The 20,224-nt window shown below is 51.8% G+C and overlaps 2 protein-coding genes across 10 annotated transcripts in view; one reads left to right on the forward strand and one right to left on the reverse strand.

Annotated features, from left to right (window-relative positions):
* Positions 1-2,199, forward strand: part of Cars2 (cysteinyl-tRNA synthetase 2, mitochondrial) — a 37,178-nt gene extending 34,979 nt beyond the window's left edge. For 2 of the 3 annotated variants that reach the window (NM_001177684.2, NM_001436582.1), the window contains exons 13-15: positions 100-198; positions 1,521-1,727; positions 2,006-2,199. In NM_001177684.2, coding sequence (NP_001171155.1) covers positions 100-198; positions 1,521-1,727; positions 2,006-2,077 — 378 coding nt within the window. In that variant the 3' untranslated portion in view covers positions 2,078-2,199. Of the gene's footprint in view, positions 1-99; positions 199-1,520; positions 1,892-2,005 lie in introns of those variants that run through there. The other variant, XM_087588748.1, reaches the window with a different exon arrangement.
* Naxd (NAD(P)HX dehydratase) lies at positions 1,184-19,159 on the reverse strand. 7 transcript variants are annotated; one of them, NM_001108402.2, is made up of 10 exons: positions 19,101-19,159; positions 12,057-12,207; positions 11,064-11,109; positions 10,370-10,458; positions 9,102-9,210; positions 6,043-6,093; positions 5,858-5,962; positions 5,231-5,351; positions 4,055-4,175; positions 1,184-3,143 (listed from the first exon to the last, which is right to left on the reverse strand). In NM_001108402.2, exons 1-10 carry the CDS (start codon positions 19,138-19,140, stop codon positions 2,993-2,995), a joined length of 984 nt encoding a protein of 327 aa, NP_001101872.1. In that variant the 5' UTR covers positions 19,141-19,159; the 3' UTR covers positions 1,184-2,992. The 7 variants fall into 7 exon arrangements, 4 of the variants coding, with proteins under 4 accessions (NP_001101872.1, NP_001423512.1, XP_087444877.1 ...); NM_001436583.1 differs by having other exon boundaries at positions 18,987-19,159; NR_199177.1 differs by lacking the exon at positions 10,370-10,458 and having other exon boundaries at positions 12,140-12,207.
* Between the last annotated feature and the right edge of the window lie 1,065 nt (positions 19,160-20,224).

Below are 20,224 nucleotides of genomic sequence, written 5' to 3' on the forward strand. Positions count from 1 at the left end.
CGGGGACTGTCGTGTAGGGTTTGCCCATGAGCCTGGCTGCGTGAGAACCCACAGAAACTGAAGCAGAAATGATCTGACCTCACTTTGATGCTCTTGCAGGAAGCTGGTGGCCCGAGAAGTCCCACTGTGTTTGGGGCCATCGTTGCCTACGTTGAGCAGTTTTTCGAGACTGTTGGGATTTCTCTGGCCAAGCGACAGGTACGTCCATCTCTTCCAAACACTTTCTCCTGAAACTGCCTACACGCTGCACGCTGTCACTCTCCTCTGCAAAGTGCTCACTACAGGGTCCCTGACTGGCTGGAGGGACACAGTGCCTGTTGGCTGACCTCCAGCACTGACCGACCTCCAGCACAGTTGGAGCCACCGCTCTGCGGTTGTTTTGACACCCACAGAACAGAGAGGTGCCTGTGAGGATGTCTTCCCCCCAGCCATGTAAGAGACGGCAGTGGGCACGAGCCAGTTCTGTGGAGATCCCGCCCTGTCCGGCTGTGTGGTGCTGGCTCTATGTTCCTAGCAGGGATGCTAGGGCCAGCCTCTGGCTGTCCTCAGGACACTTGAGTTCCCTGTCCCTTCCTGGATGTTCAGTTGGACCGAATAGGAAGAGCAAGACTGCCAGGTCCTTCCACAGCCCTCTCCTCCCTAAGAGGGGAGACGCCGTGGATGCCGGTCCACATGAGGACAGACAGTGTTCCTGGGTCTGTTCAATTCCAGTTTAGTTAAGGACATGGCTTATGACATCCCTGGGGCTGGCCATGGTCCCTAGGTGTGTCTCACAATCCTCTGGATGTCACTGTAGAATTTCTGGGTTAGTGTCCATGCAGGTCTCTCAGTGCATGGAGGTGAGGTGTGCAGGACTGTACCTAAATTAGCCACTGTACCTGTCTGTGGATACGGAAGCCGGGGCCACTGTCCACTCAGCCCCAGCCCCAGCTGATTCACCCACACAGCACAGGGCAGCTCTTCTCTCTGGGCAGTCCCTCGGTGCACACAACTTCATTCTGCTCTTCCTGACAGCGTTAGGCTGTCCTGGAAGGGCAAGGCAACTGTTGCTCAGCCACTGTCCTGACTGTAGCCAGACTGCTTGACAGCCCACTTCATGGGATCTCAATCAGTATGTGTGCACGCGCGCGCGCGCACACACACACACACACACACACACACACACACACACGCACGCACGTTGTTCTATGGCAGAAATGTTTGTCTTTATTCACACTTAAGGCTCAGGCTGCTAGATTCTCTGGAGATGACAGGATTCTGTTGACACTTGTCACACCCTACAACTGTTGCTGAGGTCTGGTGGTGGGTCAGGGTCAGCTTAAGTGAGCCAGTCAGGCATGAAGTCTTGCTGAGCTGGTCTTACTAACCTAACCTCCCCTCATATTCTCCAGAAAGGGCTCATCAGGATTAACTAGTAAGGACTTCAGGTCTCAGCCCAGAATGTAGTCGAGTATGGTCTCCCAGGCTATACCGGGGCTCCTGCCTTGCGGGGCAGACTCATCTAAGAGTCTATGGCTCAGTGTGTTTCAGGAGACAGCAGCACAGTAGCCCTGCACTGTGTGGTAGATGAACTAGTGCGCTTCAGGCTTAAGGTCCGCCAGTATGCACTGGCCACGCCTGGGGCCACCGGGGAGGCCCGGAAACAGCAGCTCCAGGAGAGGCAGCCCTTGCTGGAGGCATGTGACGCACTCCGCCAGGACCTCATGACCCACGGCATCAATGTTAAGGTGAGTGACACTGCAGGTACAGGGGCTGCCAATGTCGCAGGCAGTAAAGGGGCGGACAGTGGCTGGTCATCCAGTGTCTGAGACAGGCCCACTCAAGGCAGGGGTGGAGGGCTGAGGGGAAGATGTGTAGCAGCAAGAGCTGCAAAACTCAACCCTCGTGGTCGAGGAGCTGGCCCTGTCAGGCAGTGTCACCCCCCTCTCCTCCGCCTCCTCTCTCTGCCTTTGCTCTCTGACCATGAACAAGAGGATGTGATGCTATCCAGAGCTTTCTCCTTCAGGACAGAGGCCATGCAGCCTCCACATGGGAACTGCTGGATCCGAGGACAAAACACCAGAAGCCCGGGACTTGAGGATGAGGCAGCTGCAGTCCACGTGCCTCCACGCATGGCATCTGCTTTCTTTGTGGTGAACTTTGTATTAAAAACTTTATATTAAAGTTGCTAATTGTGGCTGTTTAGCCACAGTAAAGTGAGCCTGTGCTGCCCACTGGTGTGTGTTCGGAACAGCCTGGAAAGTTAATTGCGTCGTACCATTCCCTTCAGTAAGTTCATGTCTGTTCAGGAGACATTCCTGGACATGGTTAGCTGTCCCTTGTGACCAAGGACCAGACACAAGGGGAGCCAGAGAGCAGACCCCTACTCACTAGGCATGCAGCTGTCAGGGAGCCTGGAGGGAGGCTCGGCAGGGAGCGCAGGGCCCAGTACACAGCAGTGAACACAGGTAGCAGACGTGGCATCTTGGCACTCCCTGCCACGCTCAAATGCCAGTGGCACCCTGGTTTCCTGCCCTTCCCACTGGCCGCTAAAAGATCTCCTCTGCATGGCCACTGTCTCTTCTGAACTCCTCTCGAAGTTAACACTCAGTCACTGAATAGAAAACTGTAAGGCCCAAGAATGCCATCCTGTGAGCCTTGGTTAGGAAACAAACCCTGCGCTCCCCCACCACCCAGAGACTGGAGCCCTGTGCGTGGTTACTGTAGTGACAAAAAGGCACCAGAATCAATGAATGAACAGCCATGGACTCCAAATGTCTGTGTCAGAGCCAGCCCAATCCAGGTGGGCTGCTGGGAGGGTTTACTCTCATTTTCTCCTCAGACTTTTCTGAGAAGCCCAGAAAACCACGGAGACCAGATTAGTGTCCTTAACATCTCAACTCTACAGTAGTCGGACAGCCACGTCCTAAATCCTGTCAGCTACTTCAGGCTAAAATCCATCAAGTGCTGCTGAGCCCAAGGCTAGGCGATGGAGGACTCAGTCTGTGCCGGCTCAGGTCGTGAAGAGCTTGCTGAAGGCAGCTCCCACCTCAGCGATCATGTCGGTAGTGGTTGTGGAACGCCCGTACTTCTGGAAGGCCAGATGGTTACACTCCCTTGTGAGTGTGCACGCACCCCAGGCAGCCACCAGGAGCGGGCTGGAGCTGTAAGGTAAGAGCACCATCAAAGGCTTTCCTTTCCTGCTGTAGGCCACAGTAAGGGCTCTGGGCTCTGGGCTCCGATTTTTCACCCCATTTCTACCTTCAACTCCCACACAGCAAACTCACACCGGCTGGGCTTCTGAGAGGCCATTTTACTGCAGCTGTGCACTGGCACACCCCAAACATCCTCACTAGGACTGGGGTGAGGTGCGGTGGCAGAGCAGGCCTAAGACACACCAGGAGGCCCTGAGCCCCGTTCCTGATGACGGTCGAACCGACAGAGGGAAGTTTCTCCAGGTGTGTGGTGCCTGCTGCTGGGGTGGGGAGGGTTCGTGGTGCTCCGGGAGCTCTCGGAATGTGGCAGAATGCCTGAGTCCTGCATGCAGACCTGCTGCTCCATTGCACACTCCTTTTGGGCCACAGGACAAACTAGAATGACCCTGGCACCACTGCCCTGCATATGTGAGTGAAGGTCGGTCATGGCTGCCTGAGACCCGTCTGCACCGGGGGTATCGTGTGGGGCCCCGCCAGCCTCACATTCCACACTAACATGTGTGGCCATGATGGTCCACAGGACAGGTCAGGCGTGGTGAGCTTAGCATCCTGCTGCCCCAGAGACTCACAGCTCTGAGGATGAGTGCCCTGGAGGGCCATTCCTCCAGCCTGTGTGCTCTCTACCCTCAGTTTCTAGAAGCCCCTACTGAATTCCCCACAGTGGTGCCATTAATCAACCATGGCTGCCTGGATTAGCACCAAGGCCAGGGCCACACCTTCAACTGGTAGATCTGGGTCTGGCAGTTGTATGTAGAAGCTCCTGTGGGCAGGGAACCTCGGCTTCTGATGTCCCCCAGGGATATTAAGGAGAACCAACACATGGATAAAATCAAAGTGGGACAAACAAAAGTGTGCAATACCCGTTGGTTTTCTCTGGTCCAGCACGGAGGGCCCAGTGTGCCATGACACCCAGGGAGCCTGACAGGAGATCTCCTTGCCCACCACACCGGCGACTGCTGCCTTCCTGGTTGCACACAAGCACTGCACAGAACAGATACCATGAGCTGCCCTGTCCCTCCCTGCTTGTTCCAAGGAGGAACTACACCTCCAGCCTATGTAGCTTGAGCTCCTGGGAAAGCAGCCCAAATGCCATCTCACAACAAGCCCCAAAGTGCCCGCAGCAGCATCCTCAGCACCCCCCGGGCACCCAGACAACCACTGTACACCGGTGCACAGGAAAAGGTGCTGCTTTGGGAATGCCTTGAGATGTGAATGTGCTGGGATCAGGAGAGCCTCATTGCTACAGTCTGGGTCCTGAGAACATTCTATGCATTCCCTGCCTGGCTCTGCGTGGATATTCATGGGGCTAATATGCATGACCACATACATGAGTACACAGTCGCTTCTTCAGATACACCAGAAGAGGGCATCAGGAGACAGCAGCACGGATGGCTGTGAGCCACCACGAAGTGACTGGGAATTGAACTTGGGACCTCTAGAAGGGCAGTCAATGGTCTTAAAGCCCTTAAGTAGTCATCTATACTGCCCATCCCTTGGGGTTCTAAGAACTCTAAATTCAGGTCCCTGTCAACAACTACATCTCACTAACAGCTACTTCTATTGAATAATATGATGGCCTGGCCCTCTCTGAGAGCGCAGAGCAGCAGACTCACTAGGGATCCCCACACTCCTGCCTGTGCCACTCTGCTCTTGGCTGAGCAGTCCTTAAGCTCTGGGGGGAACGGCAACTGGCATTTCCAATTGATGTCAGCTCTGAGGTTTCCTTCACTTTAGCAGTTAAGACAAAATGCAGCAAAAGGCTGGCCTCACACAGATCCTCCTGCTTCTGCTTCCTGATTAAAGGAAGGTGTGCGTGTGTGTGTGTGTGATGCACACACTCGCATGTATGTGTGAAAGTACAACAACCCTTGCTAGCCAAAACATGTCTGGTCACTGCAGCCCTGTGCAAACCTTTAGGAGTGAACATAGAAGGATCTTCAAGCTGTGGCTGGCAAGTTCAATGCATATCATTACCATATGTGAATGACCAGACTCATGCCAGTGTGGCCTAAGTGACATGGGAAGTCCTCACTCACCCTGCTGGCCGTTGGAGATCAGGTCCTGCTCTCCTTTCTGGACTATGGTGATGTTCCCCAGGGCCTGGCTGAGCTTCAACACAGATCCACTGTGATTACTGGTGTCCATAGGACTACTGAGCTATAACACAAGATGACAGTCACAGAAAACCAAGTCCTCCTGGACACACAGGGCCCATTGGTGACATGGTGAGGACCCATCCTGTCCATCAGGAGTCCATGGAAGCCAGGCACTGATTTAGGGTTGGGGGGAAAGTGGGGAGGATGTCCCTGGCACTAAGCCCTCAAAGGGAGCAATACCAGCACTTACTCTGTGTTCTCTGGAGACCTGGCTAGACCAGGTTTGTGGACCCAGCGTGAATCTGGAAAAGGATGATGTGTGCGCCCCTCCCCCACAGAGCCCAGGCTTACGATGCCTGCTGTCAGGATTCCTATTATTTCATAATGATTTCATTCTCTCCCACACCCCATGGAGCAGGGGCTGCAGGTTCACGGAGTAGCACTGCAGCACACAGTGAGTGCCTTGGCCTGTGAGCACAGTAGGCAGTTCCTGGCCCAACAAGCATGCATGGTGGATTGCAGGACAAACACCTACAAGTCAGTCTCCCTGCAGACAGGCGAACTCACCACAGCGTCCCAGAGTCTGCTGAACTCCACATGGTTGGGGGTGAGAACGGCCTTCTGGTAGCCGTGGACGAGGGCTGGCCGCTGAGCAATCAGCCACAGGCCGTCCTGTGCAGAACAAGGGTGCACCTTCACGGGCGGGCCTCAGAGATCCCGTGCTGCTGCGGGAGATGAGAGGCCACACTCACCGCGTCAATGACGACAGGGATGTCCCTGGCCTTGGTTGATTCCAAGATGCCCTGCAGAAGAGCAGACAAGGTCAATAGTGACGAGGGCAAGAAGGCCTTGTGCAGACAGAAGCGCTGGAGAAGCCAGGAAGGTTAAACACATAGCTTTCCTACTGTCAATGGAAGGATCTGCTCAGCTAGTCCTCATGGAATGCTGGGAATGAGGGAGGTGAGCCAGGCTTGCCCATGTCTCCTAGGATTTATGCTTTACTTACCTGAGACCCATTACCCAGATGCTAAGCATTGCGTCTAAGCCATAAGCCCATTTGTGCGAGTGACATCACTTGTGCATTACAGTAGCCTAAGTGACTTCTGTGCTATCTTAAGGCCAGGACGAGGTTGACCCACAGGCATTATGTTTACCTCAGTCTCCACAGACACTAAATTTTGGGTCCCATCTCTGAGTCCACAGAACGCATTCTTGTAAAAGAAGCCGGATGTACTTTGTAAGAATCTCAGTGTAAGCACGTCTTAAAGTGTTGTGCACCAGGACTGAGTTGTTGTCGGAATTCTGTTTTCCAGAATTGTGCTGTGCTTAAATATGCCTGGCTCAGGGGCTGGGGATTTAGCTCAGTGGTAGAGCGCTTACCTAGGAAGCGCAAGGCCCTGGGTTCGGTCCCCAGCTCTGAAAAAAAAGAACCAAAGAAAAAAAAAAATATGCCTGGCTCAGGTTCTAAGAAGTCTTGGTCCAGCACCAGCTACCAAAATCAGGGTGATCTGAGCTCCATTCTCACCACACTGACCGTCTCCCTGCCTGCTGTAAAACCTGCAGAGAGCCTCTGACAGAACAGGTCCATCTCCATAAGAGGAGGCAGGGGCAGGCGGTGCTTCCTTCCCGGTCACAGGTCACGGGCAAGCAAACTAAACAGTTAGGGCGATTGTAACAGGGGCAGACCCAGCATGTGGGCCTCGGCCTGCCCCCGAAGACCACCTACCACTGTCAAACACCTATCTTAGGGTACACTTCAGTGCTTGAAGACTGAAGTTTTAGTTATTCTCCAAACCATCGGTTCTTCGTTTCCTTACCATTTTATTTACATGCTTTAAACTAGCAAGTGATCGTGATAATAGTGGACCATTTTCCCGACAGAGCGATAGTTTGATCCTATCCTGAAAGCTTCCGAGGTTTCCCATTTAAAAATACACATGTAATCATCATAGTTGTTAGTTATTCATCAACCAATCACTGTGAGAAAACCTCTCATGGCAATCAGATGAGCTGGTGCAGTGGCCAGACTGACAGTGCCTGCTACCCCACAGAACTGACTCCTGCAGGTTGACCTCTGACCTTCATCCACATGCTGTGATGTGCACACCCACACGTGCAGCATATGCACACAACACATCTTTAAAAGTAAAAGAAAAAGTGATGGACAAGGAGAGCATGAGGAGACAACTAGCGGGGCCTGGCACTCAGTCCTTGTTTCCTGGTCAGGGACACTGCTGCCAGGAGCAAACACTGTGACCAAAGGCCACTTGGGAAGGAAAGGGTTTATTTGTCTTACACTACATCACAGTTCATCACTAAAGGAGGTCAGGACAGGAACTCAAACAGAGCAGGAGCCTGGAGGCAGGGGCTGGTGCAGGGGCTATGGAGGGTGCTGCTTACGACTTGCTCAGCCTTTCCTAGAGAACCAGGACCACTCACAATGGGCTGGGCCCTCCCCCATCCATCACTAACTAGGAAAATGCTCTACGGGCCTGCCTACAGCCACTCTTTCTCAACTCAAGCTCCCTCCTCTCTGATGACTCTAGCTTGTGTCAAGTTGACATAAAACTGTCAGCACACGGAGAAATGTGCCTGGGTAAGGAACACATTTTGCTTGGCACTAGCTCAAGTTCAAAAGCCCCCCTAAGCCATGTCCGGGCACAGGAGCCTCAGAGGAGCCCATTTCCTTCCATAACACAGACCTGCCTGCTTGCTGTGACTCTGGCTTTACTGTTAACCACAGGGTGCTGCAATGCAGTCTTAGGTCCATTTCTGACTTCATGGTATTTGGCAAAGTGACATCAGGGTCTCTTCTAGCTTTCCCCGATACAGCAGGGTAGCAGCCCAAAGCTGACACTTAGTCACAGGGAAGGTTTGCCACAGTGAGCTATGCTTCTCTCAGGAGAGCCACGGCACCCAGGAGCAGAGCCCTGTGAAGGTGTGTGTGCAACGTAAGACATTCCTCAAAGACACAGCCTCACGGTATGTACAGTTCTGAGACAGCTATAAAAGTTGTTTAGAAGTGAGACACACGCCTACTCCCAGGCATGTGTCTCTAGGACCTACAGAACAAGCTGCAGAAGAAACCTGGTGTGATGAGAGCATTCTAGACATTAGGTTCACACCAGCTTATGAAGGAGAAGCTTATTGTGAATGCAGCAGTCCTGGGAGCAGTGTTAAAGGGCGCAGCATTAGGAAGGCTGAGAACCGCTGACTACAGGGTCCGCTCCCACAGCACAGCCTCTTCCGCAAACCAAGAGCTGACTAGGGAAGTACAGGCTCCCCTGGAGCCTGACCCAGACGCACCATCACTCAGGACACTGGTTCCACCAGGACGCTGAGTGATTCGGGAAGGAGATGCCTGGCAGTGCAGTAGGAACTACAGATGCAACGACAAGCTGCCCAGTCACAACAGCATAGAATCCGCTCCTCTCGTGAAACTGGTGGACGCAGAGGCTGAATCTGCACCAGGACCCCTGGCAAGCAGGCTCACACTAGGAGGACACAGACCTGCTGCAAGTCTGTCCAAACCTCACGTTTGCTGCACCTCCCTGAAACCAGGCGGGAAACCTCATGCAGCCTGTGCTCTCTGCAGCTGCTCATGAGAAAGCTCCAGAGCAAAGAAACCGCTCCAATCTGCCCTGTTCAGGAAGCCCTTCGCCATGACTCCTGGTGACCTCTCCTCCCCTCCCCGCACAGTGCATGTCCATCCACTTCCAGGCACAAGAGCATGCACTGGGCCTGAAGAACCAAAGAAACGCTGTGCCCCAGTGCTGCATCTGAGGGAGAGGACACAGAGGACACCACTTACCCTCACGTTGTTGAGAAGAAGGTCGTCCCTACCTAGGCCAGGTCCCACGACAAGGGCATGCAGCCTGGGGAGCCATTTCTCCACCTCCTCAACAGCGTCAGAACTGTCACTAACAAAGGAAAAAGGCACAATGGTTTTGTCAAGGCTTTCATTTGTTTGAAACTGTGTTGTATGTGTGGTATTGGGGACTGAACCCAGGACCCTGACCATGTAGGGAAGTGCCCTACATCTCAGCTCTAAATCATTTTACTATGAAAATAATTTAGGTTTAGAGTGAGCATGTACACTAGTGCAGAAGCTCCCACGGACCCTCTCTAACATCCCACACACTCACATTCCAGAACACAAGAAGTTAGGGCTGCCTCGGCGCCAGTGACTGTGGTGCAGACCAGACTGCGGCTGAGCCACTGGGTCACGACCCCTCCTCTCCCTGCCCTCTCTCTGTCTTCTCCACGGACTGATCTACTTCTGCCTTAGCTTTTTAAGACTGCATTACTTCATTAAACATTTTGTCCCTGCACGTCTGTCTGTACACTGCATGTGTGCCCAGTACCCGCTGAGGTCAGAAGGGGCATCAAACCCCTGAAGCTACAGTTATAGATGGTCGTGAGCGCCATGTGGGTGCGAGAGCAGCTGGTGCGCTCAACTGAGCCCCTTCTTCAGCCCACTTTACTTTTATCGTGGTTAAAGTGAGACAAAAAAGAGCACGATCCTGAGCTCCGTCAGGCATGTCTCAGCGCTTGGTGGCACTGCCCAGGGAGACGTGGGCCCTGCCATCAATGAAGCTCTCAGGAGCCCCTGGAACACACAGTGCCCAGCTCAGAGGTACCCACTGAACCTACAGAGTCCAGGTATTGTGAGCATCGCCTCAGGCAACCCTACCCACGCAGGCCCCAAATGACTGAGACTGGGGCCCCGCACAACACGGCATCCGCGGCTCCTCATGCCCTAGGTCTCTCCTCTTGCCCTCTCACTGTCTTCTGCTGGAGCAGAGCTGGGGACTAACTATGGCTTTCTTTTTATTTGAGGTGTTGGGAACCAAGCCTCCACTTCACGAGTCACATCCTAAACCTTTTGGAAGTTTCTTTTGAGACAGGGTTGTTAGTTGTACGAGCTGGCCTCCAATTTGCAAGCCTCTGGCCTGAGCTGTGGTGACGGGCAAGGGCCATGAAGCCCAGCAGACACAGGCGTCTGAGACACAGGCGTGTGAGACACAGGCATGTGAGCCGGTGCTGCCGCAGGGAAAGGGACCCATGCTGCACACTCACAGGACGGGGTGGACGATCAGCTCTGGGCTGTAGGACTTGATCACTGGCGCGGCCTCCCTGGCACAGAATACGTGGGTCAAATCTGCACCCTGAGAAGTGAGAGGTGGACTCAGAGGAGGCCGTGCTCCACAGACCACACGCAGGCTTTACACGCCGGCTCTCACCATAACACACAATGGCTACCTGTGCCACTGTTTAGGCCCCCAAGCCCAAATGCAGGTGAAAGTAGACAGCTGGTGGCTTTGAGGAAGGGAAAGTGGCCTAAAAAAAAGCTAATCCTCAGTGGTAAATGGACAAACAGTGCCCAAAGCTGTCACATTCTCCTTTAAAAGGGAAATACAGAGGAGAGTCTAAAACAATAAAAGTCAGCCAGGCACAATGGCAAATGCCTTTAATCACAGCACTGGTGGCCAGCCTGATCTACATAGCAAGCCCCATGAAAGCCAGGTTTACATAGAAAGACACTGTTTCAAAAAACAGAAACAAACAGAACCACACCTCCAACCCTAACGACCCCTCTGCACTGCAGGTTCCGTCCCTGCAGAGCCAGAGCTGCGTAGGCAGTAGGATGTGAACTCAGACCCTCATGCCTGTGTTTCACATGTTCTTACAGGCAAAGCCAATTCCCCAAGTCCCTAAACAACCCAAGGTTTAAGCAGAGAAACCCCAATGAAAGACTCTGAGGGAAACCTACCACTTTCAGAGCTGAGATTCCTGCAAAATACGGTGCTCCTGTGTACCTAAATGGAGACACTGGAGTCAGAACCTCAGGGAAGCAAAAGCATCTGCAGTGACGTCACCAATACAAGCAGATAAGACTGTGTGTCAGCATATGTAAGCCATCAACAAATGATGGAGACGTCAGCTCAAAACACAACACAGAGAAGACAGCTCAGTAAACATTCACACAGGAGTAGAACTAGAAAGGTGTCCCATGACGTCTGAGACCGAGTCTCTGTACTGGCTGTGGACCTGAGGTGTCCATACCAAGTACAGAGAAGGGCTGGCTGGCTACAGGCTTCTGTCAGGAGAAGGTGGAGATGACTACCATCAAGGCAGTCGGCAAACACCAGGTCCTCAGAGGAAACACACCTTCTGAGTGACTCGAGCAGAAGCCAGAAAGAGACACTGGCCACAGTAGCCACTGTACCTTCTGCGTGATTCCCAGCGTCCTGCCTATGCTCTAAACACAGCAGATGTCCTTGGCATGGTGTTCAAATACAGAGTCACTGTGCTCACTGCCGCTGGCATGTTCTCTCCCCAGTGAAACAAACAGGGATAGAGACTGACAAGGTTGGTGTCACTCTCCTCATAAACATAGCAGTACAGCTTGAAGCAATGAAATTAACATGTGCACAAACTCGTAAGACAGGCTGCCCAGGCCCACAGGAGCTCCAAGCCCACCCTCCACACAGCACACGGACCCAGAGCTAGGGTGGGAGGACCCAAAGAAAGCACAGCAACACCGACACCAACACTCACTGGGGAGAGCTGCCTGGGCCCTCAGCCTTAATCTTGGTCAGGAAGGTAACCAGTGAGAAGGACTTAGCACCCATCAGACTGCACTCGGAAACAGTCACTGCACGGGGGCGGACAGACGGACAGATGGACAGGGGAGGAAGGCAGACAGACAGACAGGCAGGCAGGAGGGGGGCCTCTGTAAGCACGGCCTCACGGGCACACTCACTCTTGACAGCCCCCGACTATGCCTATCCTTCCATCTTGCCCCTTGTGTTTCTTCGACGTCAGAGCAGGCACAATGTTCCTCACCAACTGAAAAAGGTTGTCCATGTCCTTTGTTGCGTGCGCTGTGTGGAGGGACAGTGCTCTTTGTAAAACTGCAAAACAGGAAAATGAAGCTGTTAGAATGAAGTCATCAGAGGCCACCCAGCACGCTTCCCAAAGCTGACTGCATCGACTCTCGGGTTTACTGCAGGTTCCACTCTTAGTTCTGGGGAAGAGATGGTCGGAGTTGACAGTGAATAGCAGCACTGTCCTCCCAGCTTTCCGTGATGCATCAGACAGCGTGTGCGTGCGTGCGTGTGCGTGAGTGTGTGAGTGTGCGTGTGCGTGAGTGTGTGTGTGTTGGGGAGACTGACCTCATCTCCCAGAAAGTCTTGTCAACCTACAAACACAGATCACTTAACACATTCTCTTATCGCAGCGCCGTCCTTCCCTGGAAAACAGGCTCCCATCTGCAGCCTTCCATTTAGTCAGAAGCCCGACAGAGCCATCCTCCTCTCCTCAACCACACCTCCACACTCAGATACTAATTAAATAATAACTGGGAATGCTCCAAACACAGCACATCTGCGTCAGGTTCAAGCTGGCACTGTGGAGCACTCGCACCACATTGAGTTGTTTAATTGCCTCCATTTTAGCTGGCCTTTCTTGAGAAGCTTCCCGTGGATGTGGGCTTAGTCTGAATATTTAGAACAGCTCGGCCGCAGGAAAGACCCAAAGCGTGCATTCTCTGGAATCACAGAGCACGAGTTGATGTGCACCCTCTACACAGTCTACAGAACTTAAGGACCCCTGAGGAAACTATTTTCCCAATGAAGCACCCACTCAGGACAAAGCTCCCTCAGCTCCTTGGAGGAAAGGCATTTCAGACTTTCCCAGCCTGACTTTACTCAATAAAATGTTCCACTATTTCCCATGGGGCATGTGGGTGGCACATGAAGGCCAAAGGTCAACCTTGGAGCTGTTCTTCAGGAGCTGTCCACCTGTGTCCACCTTGTTTTTCCTGTGTGTGTGTGTGTGTGTGTGTGTGTGTGTGTGTGTGTGTGTGTGTGTGTGTATGGAGGATGTGATGAGTATGTACATGTGAAGCTGTGTGTATGGAGGATGTGATGAGTGTGCACATGTGAACCTGTGTGTGTATGGAGGATGTGATGAGTGTGCACATGGGAACCTGTGTGTGTATGGAGGATGTTATGAGTATGTACATGGGAACCTGTGTGTGTATGGAGGATGTGATGAGAGTTCGCATGTGAACCTGTGTGTGTATGGAGGATGTGATGAGAGTTCGCATGTGAACCTGTGTGTGTATGGAGGATGTGATGAGTGTGCACATGTGAACCTGTGTGTGTATGGAGGATGTGATAAGTGTGCACATGGGAACCTGTGTGTGTATGGAGGATGTGATGAGTGTGCACATGTGAACCTGTGTGTGTATGGAGGATGTGATGAGTGTGCACATGGGAACCTGTGTGTGTATGGAGGATATGAGTGTGCACATGGGAACCTGTGTGTGTATGGAGGATGTGATGAGTGTGCACATGGGAACCTGTGTGTGTATGGAGGATGTGATGAGTGTGCACATGGGAACCTGTGTGTGTATGGAGGATATGAGTGTGCACATGTGAACCTGTGTGTGTATGGAGGATGTGAGTGTGCACATGGAAACCTGTGTGTGTATGGAGGATGTGATGAGTGTGCACATGGGAACCTGTGTGTATGGAGGCCTCAGGTCAACATTGGATGTTTTTCTCAGTCACTCCCCACCTTACTTTGAGAGCCAGCGTCGTCATTGAGCCCAAGGCTGTTTGCTTTGGCTGAACTGGATGCACAGCAAGTACCAGGGCCCTCCTGTCCGTGCTTCCTCAGCACCACCATCCCCACGCCTAAGCAGCAGACACTTCATGGACTTAACCATTACCCAGCTCCACTTTACTTTTTTTTTTTAAAGATTTATTTATTTATTATATACAAGTACAGTGTCACTGTCTTCAGACACACCAGAAGAGGGCATCAGATCCCATTACAGATGGTTGTGAGCCACCATGTGGTTGCTGGGAATTGAACTCAGGACCTCTGGAAGAGCAGTCAGTGCTCTTAACCACTGAGCCATCTCTCCAGCCCCTCCACTTTACTTTTTGATCCAGGCTCTCATTAGTACCTGGGTCCTGTTGATTATGCTCAAGTGGCCAATGAGTCCCAGGGATCCTGTGGCCCCTCCCCTCACTGGGACTGCAAGCACACATGCCTGACTTTCCACAGGGGTTGGAGATAGAATCCAAGTCTTCATGCTTATGTGGCACATGCTTGATGGACTGGAGAATCTCCCTGGCCTCCCCAAGTACACATAGAGCCACAAATGTGCTCATTACCACTTCAACCACCTTTTACCAACTCCACAGCCCACACACACATGAAAATGTGATCTGGTCCACAGGGAACCCTGGCAGAGAAAGGCCCCACCAGGCCTGACAAGGAAGCTTCTGGCCTCAGTCCAAGAGCCTGTCATCAAGAGCCACCTTTGGTCCTTGGTGCTCCCTCCTGCCCAGATTGAGCTGCTCATTCTCACCTGTCCTCAGCACCCTACAAGCTACCTGCACTCCCAGCCTGGCCTGACATCACCACAGAGGCCCTCTCCTGACCTCCTGGGATACACTTGAATGAAAACATTTGAATTAAGTATGCCACCAGCATAGGACTCAATGTCCACTACAGTGGGAGAGAGAGCTGGGAAGATATTTGTGGCTGTCCCAGGAGCAGTGACTTCTGAGCAAACACCTGCCTTCTGGCAACCATCTGAGACCTGTCCACACCTGCTATAAACCCCTCTCTCCTGAGAGCCCTGTCACTCAGGGCAGAAGGGTGCCGTCTCAATCTCTGTGGACAAGGGGTAGATGAGCCAGGCTGAATGCTTAAGATCACAGTGCTCATTAACAGCTAACTCCATCCACTGCAGATGAGGAAACACTCTGGAGGTGTTAAGATGCTATCCACAGTCGGCTGCTAAGCAAAGCTGGCACCTTTGGGGTAAACGCCCCCATCTATACCTTCAGGGTTGTTCCTTCTGTCTCACTAATACAGGAGACACTTGCGGAGGCAGCGGGGTCACCAAGTCGTTATGTTCATTGTTCTAAACAACTAAAATAATGACTCATTGAGCATGCCTAGTGTCTAAGTCAGGGTTTCTATTCCTGCACAAACATCATGACCAAGAAGCAAGTTGGGGAGAAAAGGGTTTATTCAGCTCACACTTCCACATCGATGTTCATCACCAAAGGAAGTCAGGGCTGGAACTCAAGCAGGGCAGGAAGCAGGAGCTGATGCAGAGGCCATGGAGGGGTGTTACTTACTGGCTTGTTCCCCTGGCTTGCTCAGCTTGCTTTCTTATAGAAGCCAAGACTACCAGACCAGGGACGGCACCACCCACAATGGTCTGGGTTCTCCCCACTTAATCACTAGTTGAGAAAGTGCCTTACAGCTGGGTCTCATGGAGGCATTTCCTCAACTGAGGCTCCTTTCTTTGTGATAACGCCAGCTTGTGTCAAGTTAACACACAAAACCAGCCAGTAAACCTAGAAATATTTTTGTCTACCATGTTTCCATATTTATCGCCCCAAACTGAGCACAGGTTTGTTTCTTTTTTCTTTTTTCTTTTTTTTTCCGGAGTTGGGGACGGAACCCAGGGCCTTGCGCTTGCTAGGCAAGTGCTCTACCACTGAGCTAAATCCCCAACCCCACAGGTTTGTTTCTATAATCTGCAGACTCTGAGCATGGACCCTCTTCCTTTTTGCTAAGCAGCCCAGAAACATGTCTAGCATCCTTCCTTCTCGAATTCCCTAAAACTGGGCAAGCTTAGAAAAGTATAGCTTGGGGGCTGGGGAGATGACTCAGTGGTTAAGAGCACTGACTGCTCTTCCAGAGGTCCTGAGTTCAATTCCCAGCAACCACATGGTGGCTCACAACCATCTGTGATGGGATCTGATGCCCTCTTCTGGTGTGTCTGAAGACAGCGACAGTGTACTCACATACATGAAATAAATAATTCTTTCCCCCCGGAGTTGGGGACCGAACCCAGGGCCTTGCGTTTGCTAGGCAAGCGCTCTACCACTGAGCTAAATCCCCAACCCCATAAATAAATCTTTAAAAAAAAAAAAAAAAGGGGGCTGGAGAGATGGCTCAGTGGCTAAGAGCACTGGCTGCTCTTCCACGGGTTCTGAGTTCAAATCCCAGCAACCACATGGTGGCCCACAAATGTCTGCAACTCCAGTTCCTGGGAATCTGACACCCTCAAACACATAAATAAATAAAAATAAAAAAAAAAAAAAAAAAAAAAAAGTACGGCTTGAACTAGCATGAGCCAGCCCCTAAGACACATTCTGGGACAGGAAAGTACCCCCCCCCAAGTGGAACCTCCCACTTGCATGCAGGCAGGGGACCGCTCTGGGAATGACTGCGGCTGTGTCCTCCTGTTAGAAGTCACAGACCTGTCTCCAGTCTTTATCTCCTGGTTGTGCTTTCTGACTCAGTGCTCACCGAGATGTGAACGAAATGTGTTCCATTACCACCATGCTACCAAAATGCTGCTGCCTGAGGGCAAAATAACGTCTTCTTTAACCACGGATTCACCCGACTAACCAGAAGAGCAAAATCTTTCTCCAATGGTCTCTAAAATCATATGGGAGGGCTTTAAAAAACCTGTCATGAAGTTATGCCAAATAAAACCCAAACCCCCAGCCAGCACTGCCCCGGCTCGCCCGCCTCAGCCTCCGTCCTGTGAAGCAGGTGTATATAACAACGCTGCTACACTTCCTGTGGAAGGATGGAACGTTATAAGACAAGGGGTATTTTGGTGAGTTTAATATTTACTTATTTTAACTTGTCTGTGGCCTAACATTCTTGTAATAAGCAAACTTCCCAATTAATATCACTAAGTCAACAGACACCTAGCTATGGTTAGTTTTTAGGTCAACTTGACACAGCCAAGAGTCACCTGGGAAGAGGGAGTCTCCATTGAAGGACAGTACAGATTAGTCCCTGGGGAACTGTCTTGAATTTTGATTAATGTGGGATCTGACTGTGAGCAGTGCCACTCCTGGAAAGGTGGTATTGAGAGGTAGAAGAAAGCGGGTTAAGCCAGTAACAGGGTTCCCCCACGGTCTCTGCTTCAGTTCCTGCCTGACTTCCCTTAAAAATGGCTGGGACCTGGAAATAGAAAGTTGAAATAAACTCCTTCTCCACAGTTGCTTTTGGTCATGGCGTTTACCACAGCAATGGACAGCACACTAGAAGTCTACACCCCAAAAGCAGAGAATGCTGAGAGTACCAGACGATGCCTGAGAATAAGTTTCCTGCTTGGCTGTCACTGAACAGTATGCTGCTCTCTGTGCCATGACTATAAATCTGTCCCACGATTGGATGCCGTTAGGATAACCTGAAGACGTGTAAAGAGTCAGGTGCTTTACACCAGGACAGAGCTGTATTAGTAAAGGCTCCAGGAACGTCGATTAGATTTCCCAACACTTTACACCGGATCCAGTTTTAGTTGGCTACTGCCCCACCTGGTGGATTTGTCCCCTGAAGTATTAAGAGACTTATTCTATTTACATAAGTGACTTTGTCGCCACGACAATCCGGAGTCTGGAAAAGCAGGTCGAGCCTGTTTCCATTTTGTTGGCTTTAAAGAAACTGTGGCCGGGGAAGGCAATCACGGCTTGTGTGCCCCAAGTGCTTTCTGTTAATGTGAATTCTAAGCTGGAACATAGGACAGTAATTCTTATATTACGTGAGACTCACCCTAAGCACAGGCAGTTTTAAGGTCTAAAGCCCAGAAGTCTACCAGGTCTTTGGCAGAAATTTAGCAAGCTAATCTAGTAATGAAACCTCAGTAAGTGCAAAGGAAAAAAAGCATCACTAATCAGAATGTCTGAAAATGTAAAGCAATTCCCAAAAGAAAAAAGGCCTCTAAATAAAAGGATGTTTAGAAGCCGCCTTACGTGTGACAGACAGTACGGACTTGGAGAAACACCTCTCCAGGGCTTTCAGAACTGCTTCAATCGAAAAACAAAACACCAGCAAGTTTATACATTTTATTCCTGGACTTTGATCAACATGTTTGTAGTCCACGGTCAAATCTCCCTAACGAATCCTACGTCGAACAGTCCTGGGGAATGCTGGCTAAGTCACTTCTACAGAGACTCATTTAGTGTCTACAGAAAGGTGGACAACAGCCAGCGCCCACCCCCTTTCACTCCCTTTCGCTCCCTGCCTAATAAGAAGTGGGGTGTAGTGCTGGGGGATATTAGAAAACTAACTTTCCACAAACGGTTGGAACAAAGTCATATAAGGAAACGAGAGAACCGAATGTGCCATTTGCTCAATCCAAGAATTCTTCCTCATCTCAAAAGTCACCTACCTCCGACTCCAACTATTGGGACAAGGTCTTAGATGTGTCTGGCTGCTCTACAAAGCGAGTTCCAAGCTACATAGAGAAACTTAAAAAAAAAAAAAAGTGTCTAACCGGGTCTCCGAATCTCAAAGTCACTCGACTTGGTCCATCACTTAAGCATACAGAACGCAATCCCAAGCTTAGGGGACAGGAAACGGGGCGAGCCACATATTGACTTCACCCACCTCCAAACACTTGCACGCTTTGAGCTAGGGCAGCCTGTCTCCAGCATACAGGAGCTGGCAAGTAAGCCACTGTGTGTACGCGATCCAGCTCATGTAATGGGCCGCATCTCCCACTCCTCTAGTCCAGGCCCCCAGTAATTCAAGAGAGCCGGGCAGCCTGGTTGTCAGGCAGGCGGCCCCACTGGCTCCCGGGCGCTGGAGCACCAGGCAGAGTCCGCCCTCCCGCAGAGGCGGTCCGGGCCGGTACCTGCTAGCAGCGGCGAACAGTGGAACGCGATCGCGGCGGAGAGCAGTGCCATCACGACCGCCGCAGCCCCATACGGACAAACAGCCATCCGCGGGACGCCGGTATCGATCTTACCTCCTCCGCAGGCGCGGATCGCCACACACCGGATGCCCATGACCGTCCAGCGGACTTCCGGGTTCCCAGCTGCCCCCGCGCGGCCGCCCGGCCACTGCCATTGGTCTCAGCTCCGCCCGCGGCCCCAGCTTCCGGCACCGCCGGAAGCGTGCTCCGGACTCCGAGGACTGATCCCACCCCCGGGGTTAACGTCCACCACTTACCTCCGCTTGCTGCTTGCTCAGACGATTGACTAGCAAGACACCCAATCTGGCCTGGCCCCAGATTAAATAGTGTGGTAGCTTGCTCACGGAAGGACCTTGGCGGTTTAGGGTCCTATTTCCTTTTTATTCTGTAGTGTGTTGTCCGTGGGCGTTATGGGACACGATTCACTTGGAGTTCAGGTTTCTTGGCAGCCTGCCTGTAGCTGTGCTGCCCAAATAGGTGATGTCCTTACCCCTGATGTGTCCCACAGCTAAGTCTGCAAGGCCTTAGCCTAGCATCTCTCAAACCATCTTTTGGCCCCAGCTCCTGGAGGTCTTTGTCATCCCAATATCTTCTATTAGAAGATAGGTAACAACAGCTTAAGCCCCCGGCTTAAGCATCCTGACAGCTCTTTCATACCCATGCCTCTCGTGGCTGCCTGCCTATGATACTAACACTTGTGCCCTGTAGGAAGCCTGGATGAGGACAGTAGCCGCCTGGGTTGTTTTCTACAAAGTGACACAAACCGATGGCCTAAATGTATGAACTGACGTCTTGACTTTTCCGTTGTATGGCTCACCAGAAGGTTTTTATTGTAGACGAGAAGGGGGGGGGGGGAGTGCAGAGGCATCTGGAAGAATCCAGAGCAGTAGACGGAACACGGCCAGGGCTATCTGTGAGAGAGGGACATCAGGAGATAAAGTTTAGTGAGAGAAGCAGAGCAGAACACATAGCAAGTAGCAAGTACTTGTGATAACTGAGGGAGCCTGGAGGCCAGCATGGGCTTTGAGATGCTCATAAGCACCACAGGTAGCCGTGTGTGTCTGTCCTTTAATGCCCAGAGGCCTAGGGGAACCAGCCTGACAAATTCCTGAGGAATGCTGGCTTTTATCTAACACCCAGAAATCCTATAGTCAGGGTTGAACTCATTTCTGGGTATT

This window comes from Rattus norvegicus, chromosome 16 (genome assembly GCF_021556685.1).
Source record: "Rattus norvegicus strain SHRSP/BbbUtx chromosome 16, alternate assembly SHRSP_T2T, whole genome shotgun sequence".
Classification (NCBI taxonomy): domain Eukaryota; kingdom Metazoa; phylum Chordata; class Mammalia; order Rodentia; family Muridae; genus Rattus; species Rattus norvegicus.

Coding starts and splice junctions, on each gene's coding strand:
- Naxd (NM_001436583.1), bottom strand. CDS start 19,140: ATGGGCATCCGGTGTGTGGCGATCCGCGCCTGCGGAGGAGGTAAGATC. Junction 12,208..18,986: donor CTGTTCGCCGCTGCTAGCAG/GTACCGGCCCGG, acceptor CCTGTTTTGCAG/TTTTACAAAGAGCACTGTCC. Junction 6,094..9,101: donor TTCTTCTCAACAACGTGAGG/GTAAGTGGTGTC, acceptor GCTCTTCTGCAG/GGCATCTTGGAATCAACCAA.